Here is an 8,496-nt window from a genome sequence, read left to right as displayed (position 1 = left end):
CTGAAACTGGCCACATTATTTTCAAAACTCATTGAAAAGTATCTACTAGGCACAATTTGTTTGCCATCTTTGAGCCATTTAACTTTGAGTTCTGGTGTTCCAGCCACAACGCATTCCAAGGTCACCGGGTCTTTCTCTGTGACATCAACTGATCTTGGCTTCTCTATGATTTGAGCAGGTTCTGCAGTAAGAATTAAAATGCAGATGAATTACATAGATCATCCCACTAAAAATAAGCTGTTCTGACTGAATGGTCTCCACAGACTAAATTAGAAAGTGAACAGCTTACAAACCTTGTACTAGAAGGAAAGCGTAACACCTCTCAACACCCGACTCATTCTTGGCCTGACAGGTATATCTTCCACTGTGCCCATTATCCACAGCTCTGATTTGAAGTACAGCCACATTATTCACAAATGAAATATGGACATTATCATCTTCTTCAAGAATCTGATCATCTTTGAACCAGGTTATAGAAATAGGTGGAGACCCTGCCACAATACCCTGAAACGTGGCAGAACTTTTCAAAACAGTAGTGACATTTTCTATCTTCTTAGTGAATGATGGAGCCTCTGTGATTAAATAAGATAGTGTGGAAAGAAGAGGTACGTTTTAGTTGAGATCTATAATCTATAAAATTAAAAAAGAAGAATGGAAGCTTTATTTCTTGTATTTATAACTGACCTTTCAGAGAGACCTTAGTACTGCAAGAGCAGCTGCCTCCTTCATTGGATACAATACACTGGTAGTCACCCGTGTCTGAAGGGTCACACCTAGTTATGTGGAGGTTAAACACTGATACTCTGTCACTAAGTGTATATTTTTTGCTGCTTCGAATTTCCTTGTTATTCTTCAGCCAAGTGACTTCAAATGGAGATGTCCCCGTGACTTCACACTCCAGCTCCACGTCACTATCTTTCACTACTTCCACAGGCTTCAGCTCCCTGATAAAGGTGGGAGGTTCTAAAGATTCAAAAGGAAGACAGAAACTAGCTTACTCAAGGGAATATCTGAGGCCCAGCAGGCAGTACAGGCAATATGTAAAGCAGATTCCAGTAACAAACCTTTCACTTTTAGTTCAATGCTACAGCTGGCAGTGCCTGCATCATTTCGAGCTTCACAGACGTAAGTTCCACTATTTTCTACCCTGGCACCAGAAATTTGGAAAGTGGCTAAACCATCAACGAAGGAAATGCTGTGTTTCTCAATGGCTGTTATTTCATTCCCATCCAGATACCAAGAAACCTTGATTTCAGGAGTGCCTGTTATTTGACATTCAAATGTTGTTGATTGTCCATTCCTTAACACTAATATAGGACTGGGCTTCTTAATGAATTGAGGAGGTTCTGAAGATGAAAAACAAAGTGTTGAAGAATATTTAAAACAAAGGCTAATGAGCAAAATTGCTTCCTTAGTCCCCTAGTCCCCAAAGAAAATCTAGATAGGGAAGAAAGTAAAGAGACATAGAGACCAGACCTTTTACAAAGAGGGTGGCTTTACTGGTTGCTGTGCCAACATCATTGCTTAGTTGGCAAATGTAGGTCCCAGAATCAGCAATTTTGGCTGAAAATAGCTCTAGAATAGTGGAGGTGTCATCCTTCCAAACCGAGCGAGCTGCTCCTGAGTGCAACTCTTTGTTATCTTTAAACCACTTGATTGTCATGGGTGCAGTACCACCCACAAGAGCCCTTAATTGAACTCTTGTATGAGGATTCACATCTTGTGACTGTGGCTTTTCCACAAAGTAAGGAGGTTCTAGGTAAGAGAAAAAGCAAAAGGGAAGTGGAAGATTTATATTAGGCGTGAGCAATAAGGCTAAGAATTAAGAAAGAAAATGTAGTAAGTCCTTGATAGGTGAAGTAAAAGTTGCCAACCTTTGACGGTCAGATGGCCACTGCACTGGTTGTGACCTGCCTTATTGGTGGCAGAACAAGTGTATGTTCCACTGTCTGAACCTTCCAGATGACTGATTTCCAAGAAGGCAGTATTGTCATGAAAAGAGAATTTGTACTTTTCACTAGCTGAAATTTCTTGGTCGTCTTTGAACCACTGGATACTTATGGGATGTGACCCAGCCACGATACATTCTAAGTCAATGAATGACCCTTTAATGCTGTCCATTTTCTTCAGCTTTTTGGTGAATGAAGGAGGAATGATAAGATCTATCCAACAGAAAAGCAAAAATAAATGTCAGGTCAATCTTATCAATATGTACTTTCCCTTAAATTGCAAGAGACAAAGGACCAAAGAAATGCCCGAAGCTTCATCATAAAAAAGCAATACCAACCTAAAACATTAATGTTAGCCTTGCAGCTGCTACTCCCAACATCATTTTGGACCTCAAAAGTATATTCTCCACTATCTTTCCTTTCTGTAGAAATAATCTTCAGTATGGAGACTGTGTCAGTGACACTGATTTTGTATTTGGGGCCCAGGGTGAGTTCTTGGCCACCTTTAAACCATTTGGCTGTAATCTCCTTAGTCCCTGAAAATTTAACCTGCAAAGTAGCTGGGTCTCCTTGGGTGACATCTATAGACACAGCCTCCTCAGTGATTGTTGCTGGTTCTGTAGAAAACAAAGGAATAAATGTAGGTTGTGAACTGTTCTGCTGAAAGGCTCACATCTTCGTTTCTTCTTCAAATCTAAGGAAAAATTTCAGAACCAACCTTTTACTGAGAGTAACGCAGAACATCTTTGCAGTCCTGCATCATTTTTGGCCTGACAGACATATTTCCCATCGTGCTTTACTTCAATGCCACTGAGGTACAGACTGGCCACATTGTTCTCAAAGGTCATTCTTATGTTATCGTCTTCTGTGATTTCCTCGTTGTCTTTTAACCAAGTGACTGTGATTGGCAAGGAGCCTTTCAGAGTGGCCTGGAAGGCAGCGGTGCCCCCTCGAAGGGAACTGGTGCTCTCGATCTTCTTTACAAAGGACGGGGGTTCTAACAGAAGAATGAATTCTCAATCAAGACTAGATCTCCACAACACTGGCAATTTTTTTTTTTTTTTTTTTTAAAAAGAAGAATTGACTCTGAAGAGAGTCCGCCCATCATGTGGACCAACACTAACCTCTTAAAATCACCCTGGCACTGCAGGTGCTGCTCCCCACCTCGTTGGTCACCCGACACTGGTACTCGCCAGCATCTGCAGCTACAAACTTGAGGATCTGCAGGCTAACCAGCTGATCTTGAATGAAGGTTTTATACTTCCTACCACTTCGTAGAGTCGTGTTGTCTTTGAACCAAGTAATCTCAAAAGGAGGCGTGCCTGCTACTTCGGCCAGCAACATGACATCGTACTCCTTCAACACTTCAATTGGCTTAAATTCTTTGGTAAAGTAAGGTGGCTCTATAGTAGAAAAGGATGTATTTTGAGTTAATGGGGAGGGGTCTATGCTATGGGTCCCAATTTTGGTAAAACAAGGGCCAAGGTGAACACAAACCTTTCACTATTATAATGCTACTGCAGTGGTCACTGCCGGCCTCGTTTTGAGCCTCACACATATATTCACCACTGTCTTCGACGGCAACATCTGTAAGCCTTAGAACCGCAGTAGACTCCACAAAAGACATTTTGTGTTTGCTGCTCTCCTTAATTTCTCTGTCATTTACAAACCATGTTATCTTAATTGGAGGGGTGCCAGTTACTTTGCATGTTAGCTGAGTGGCATCTCCCTTCTTTAACAGCTGTGATGGTTCTAACTTTTCAATGAATGTGGCAGGTCCTGTGAAAGGAAGGAAGTTATTAAGAAATGTAAGAGGAAAGAGCTTATAATAGCAAAGACACAAAGATGTCAAGAAAATGATGCAAACCTTTTACGAACAAGTTTGCACTGCACTCCACACTTCCAGCGACGTTGCTGACTTTACAGGTATATGTGCCTGAGTCAGAAGTTTTCACTGCATAGAGCTCCAGAGAACTTTCTAAAGCTTCTTTGGTAATATAGCAGCTGCCTCCAGAAACCAGCTCTTTGTCACCTTTAAACCATCTGACTGTGAGAGGAATAGACCCTTGGAAAGTGCTCTTCAGACAAACTGCTGAGCCTGGCAGGACATCCTTTGATGTGGGTTTGGTTACAAAACTGGGTGGTTCTGAAGAAGGGATATAACAAAGAATTGTAAAGAACTGAGAGGTGTGATTAAGGGAGGAAACCTAATTTGAACATAGTCTATGGTAAGAATGGAATGCAAAGTCTCCAGCCAACCTTGCACAATCAGGGCTCCACTGCTGTCTTTGCTTCCCACAGAATTCGTGGCTCGACAAGTGAAATTCCCAGCGTCATTCATGTCTACTCTGCTTATGTCCAGAGAGGCTGTGCCTTCCACAAATGCTATTCTGTATTTGTCAGAAGAGGCTAGTTCTTTACCATCCTTAAACCAAGACACCCTCATTGGGAGGGAGCCAGCAATTTTGCAGTCCAGCCTGCAGGTACCACTGACAACGCTATCCACATTGCGTAAGGGTTTGGTGAAAAACGGAGCAATGTCTCGATCTGTTTGTGGCACAAGAAGGGAAAAAAAGATCAGTGTGGACAAGTGTGATCAGTGTTTTATTTTGATCTTCATTGGGTTTCAAGGTATATGTAGCATAGTTTTCTAAAATACTAACCTAAAACAGTGAAAGTTGTCTCGCAGGAGCTGGTGCCTACTTCATTGGAAATCTCAAAGGTGTATTGAGCACTATCGTGTAGTTCAGCCGAATAAAATTTGAGTTGGGCCACGTTGTTTTTAAAGCTTATCCTGTACTTTTTGCTGGCAACCAAGGGTCTCCCATCTTTGTACCATTTGGGCTTGAGTTCTGGGGTGCCTGTGACCGTATACTCCAGGGTGGCAGGGTCTCCTGCTGTCACTTGGATCAGCTCTGCTCTCTCAATGATTTTGGCAGGTTCTACAATGGTATTAAATAGTTTAGATTCCTAAGTATGCGTTAGGGTTTCACTTTAAATGGAAATATGAACTCGAAGTTAAAATGCTCCTACACAAACCTTTAACTATTAATTCCCCAACAGATGTTTGACTTCCTGCTTCATTTTCAGCCAGGCATGTGTATTTGCCACCATGGGTAATCTGAACGTCAGGGATTATCAAGACTGCAACACCATTGGAAAAGCTCATTTTGATTTTTCCATCTTCTTTAATGACCTCTTGTCCTTTCATCCATGTGACAGAAATGGGTTCTGACCCTCTCACAGCAGCTTGTAAGGTAACAGTTTGTCCTGCGAGTGCAGTGAAATCATCTACTTTCTTTACAAAGATGGGTGGTTCTAGTTAAAGAAAGAGAACATACAGAACATCAATTACCAGACACCAATTATCAGCACCATCTATAATTAAGGGTTTTATCTAGATCACTTGTATCTTGTTCAATACTGCTATTACACAGTGCTGTCTAATTAGAAGAAATAAAACTGAAGAAGAATTACAATTTCATTCAAGAGACAGAAACACAGAAGACACATGGTTGTAAGCTATAGGTGATAAATTGCTTATTATGCAATTCCCTTTCTCATCAGGGACTAAATATTTATACTTGTATCAAGATAAGGCCATTGACTTTGTTCTCCAATTCCCATGTCATCTTAAGGGAAACCACATTTCTCATAGGATAGGACATGAAGAGAAAGTACCAGTTTCTATGGGGTAAGAAAGCTATTTTGACGATTTATTGAAGAGATGTCAATTCCAAGCACTAACCTTTTAGTAAGTGTGTCGCGACACAGCCACACTTTCCGACTTCATTAGCAACGACACATTCATATTCACCAACATCTGCACTATTAAAAGAAAAGATCTCCAGAGACACAAAAGACTTCTGAGAAAACAACCTGTACTTTTTACTACTTCGAATTTGTTTCTTGTCTTTGAACCAGCTAATTTCAAATGGTCCGGTGCCAGAGATTTCACACTGAAGTAGGGCATTTGTTCCTCTCACTATGTCTGCAGGCTCAAGAGTTTTGATGAAAGAAGGAGGTTCTATAAAAGTATGAAAGAATTTATAAATAATGTTTTACAAGCATTTAAAAAGAAAATCTTTTCTCAGCAAAACAATGGACTATAACTGAGGAAACAAACCTTTGATAACTATTTCAGTACTGCAGGTGTCACTGCCAACATCATTCACTGCTTCACAGGAGTAATTTCCACTGTCTTCAACTTTTACGTCTGTAATATCGAGGACAGCTTCCGAATTGGCAAAATACATTCTGACTTTGTTACTTTCACTAAGTTCTTTGTTATTTTTAAACCAAGTAACCTGGATCACAGGTGAGCCTTTCAGCTTACAATGGAGGCGTGCTGATTCACCTGGGAGCATTAAATAAGAGGGATCCACCTTCTTCACAAAGGAGGGTGGCTCTACATGAAGTTTACAAAAAGAGAAAAGAAAAGATAGCTGAAGCTTAAACTCCACAAAGGAAAATTAGACATATGCAACACAAAGACACAACACACGTAAAATAGCTTCACACAATTTCAGAAAAGGCCGTGGTGCACTCAATAGCTTACAATGATTCTAAAACATTTTCCCAGTCTCTTGATTGAACATGAGTAATTAAATAAATAAAAACTGTACTTACACAAAGAGCAATTTTATAACAGAAGATATTAAAGGATTGCCTAGACATCTGAAATTCTTAGAAGAAATTTGAAGCAAGTTTTGTTAATGGCAGACAGTTTGAAAAGAACAAAAATAAGCAAATTGTGAAGCTCGAAAAAAAAATAAAACAAAACCAGGATTTCCCCAAACTAACATATTTGCTTGAATGAAATAATTTTAAGAACAAAGTACCCTGAGTGCCTTGTTTGTCAACAGTTTTCCTACTGAGGCTTCCTTCCAGAGAAGGGAATGAAAAATACATTCACACATTTCTTACCTCTAACCGTTACTGTTGCCGAAGAGGAGCTGCTTCCGGCCTCATTTGAAGCCGTGCAGACATACATGCCAGAATCTTTTAGTTTGGCGAGAGGAATCTCAAGGTAGGCTATTTTATCTTCAAAAGAGATCTTGTAATCTTTACCAGAGGGCAGTTTCTGCCCATCTTTATTCCATGTGACTGTGACTTTCCTGTCTTCGTCTACTTGGCACTCCAGGTGTACCTTTTTATTGATTGCTGATTGCACCGGCTCTAGTTCTTTAATGAAATGTGGTTTGTCAATTATGATCAACTCAGCTTGGCAGATGTCAGCTCCAAACTTGTTAGAAACCTTACAAGAGTAAATTCCTCTGTCTTGAGTTGTGAGATTTGAGAGTTCTAAAATGTGTTTGTTTTCTGCATCTGAAATCTTGCGGTTGGGTGAGGGGGATAGTTCAGCCCCATCTTTCTGCCAGATGGTTTCAATCATGGGGGTTCCTGACACAGTGCACAGGAACTTGGCTGTCTTACCCACAAAAGTTGTAATGGACTTAGGTCTTGTAAGAAAGGTTGGTGGGTATGCCTCTGTAAAAGAAATTGTTTCAGCATTACATTTTGTCCTCACCAAAGCTCTTGCTGTAATTATATATTCCAAGACAGAGAAAAGATGTGTTATGTCTCTAGATAGATAGAAGACATTATTTAAAATAGGATAATGCATTAGTAGGAACAACAGATTTGCCAAAGAAAAGGATGAGACTATTCTTTACTGAGGAGCGAGACATCACTTTAAATGTCTCTATCACAAGAAACTGATGGCACTTAACAACAACAACATCACAAGAAAGAACAAATGCCCCCCCCACACACACACTTTTTTTTTTTTTTTTTTTAAGCAACACTGCTTTACTATTGTTAAAGATTTTAGTCATGGAATTATTTGCTAAGTAATTCAGCTGATGTTTTAATTTTATGAATTAAAAGACTGTAAGAATGATAAAGGACATGTACTCGACTGTTCTAAAGACTAGAGGTATTAAATGATAAGAAGATTGAAGTCGTTTTAACCTTCATATCAACCTCCAGCAATCCTTAACAGGTATGACTTTGAACGTCTCCCTTAGACCATTTCAAACTTGTGAAAATATTTAATACCAGTAATTTCTCATTTCAATTCTACATTTTGAAGCAAGCATTTAAGAACTTCTCTGATTTGCCCTTTCCTCTTATTATTTAAAGCTCATATGTCAGTCTCCTTACTGAATTAGCCTGATTTGGGTAAGTAAAATTCCAAAAATGCCATTACAAATTATGCCGGAAAGTGAAAAGCAGTGATCAGGTTACCATGGGCCTTGGCAGACTTTTTGATATGATAAAGGGTTGTAGACAAGAGGATGGCACAGAGAATGCCGACATTTTCACGTCAAAGAGATGAGCTGCATTTGTCTTTCCCCTTGATGCTCTCACTGAAAAGGAGCACCAGAGACCGTCTCTCCCTGACATTCTGCACGTGACTTCTCTCAAAAACATGGCTCACAGTCCTAAGTCCAAACCACACCAAACCGCAGTTCACACTCATGTTTTCCCTTGGGAGGGAGGGAGAGAGAGAGAGAGAGAGAGAGAGAGAGAGAGAGAGAGAGAG

The 8,496-nt window shown here is 40.0% G+C and overlaps 1 protein-coding gene across 1 annotated transcript in view; it reads right to left on the bottom strand.

The window, feature by feature from the left end:
• Window positions 1–8,496, bottom strand: part of TTN (titin) — a 284,216-nt gene that overhangs the window by 204,738 nt on the left and 70,982 nt on the right. Inside the window, 17 exon segments of the mRNA XM_042780925.1 lie at window positions 8–181; window positions 294–572; window positions 685–963; window positions 1,065–1,346; window positions 1,477–1,755; window positions 1,875–2,162; window positions 2,288–2,566; window positions 2,668–2,946; window positions 3,074–3,352; window positions 3,447–3,728; window positions 3,817–4,095; window positions 4,209–4,496; window positions 4,613–4,891; window positions 4,989–5,267; window positions 5,698–5,976; window positions 6,076–6,357; window positions 6,876–7,439. Coding sequence (XP_042636859.1) covers window positions 8–181; window positions 294–572; window positions 685–963; window positions 1,065–1,346; window positions 1,477–1,755; window positions 1,875–2,162; window positions 2,288–2,566; window positions 2,668–2,946; window positions 3,074–3,352; window positions 3,447–3,728; window positions 3,817–4,095; window positions 4,209–4,496; window positions 4,613–4,891; window positions 4,989–5,267; window positions 5,698–5,976; window positions 6,076–6,357; window positions 6,876–7,439 — 4,950 coding nt within the window.

The sequence above is a fragment of the Orycteropus afer genome, unplaced genomic scaffold, assembly GCF_000298275.1.
Source record: "Orycteropus afer afer isolate SDZICR_OR568_19922 unplaced genomic scaffold, OryAfe1.0 scaffold00001, whole genome shotgun sequence".
Lineage (NCBI taxonomy): Eukaryota > Metazoa > Chordata > Mammalia > Tubulidentata > Orycteropodidae > Orycteropus > Orycteropus afer.
This window is presented reverse-complemented; position numbering and strand designations above follow the sequence as displayed.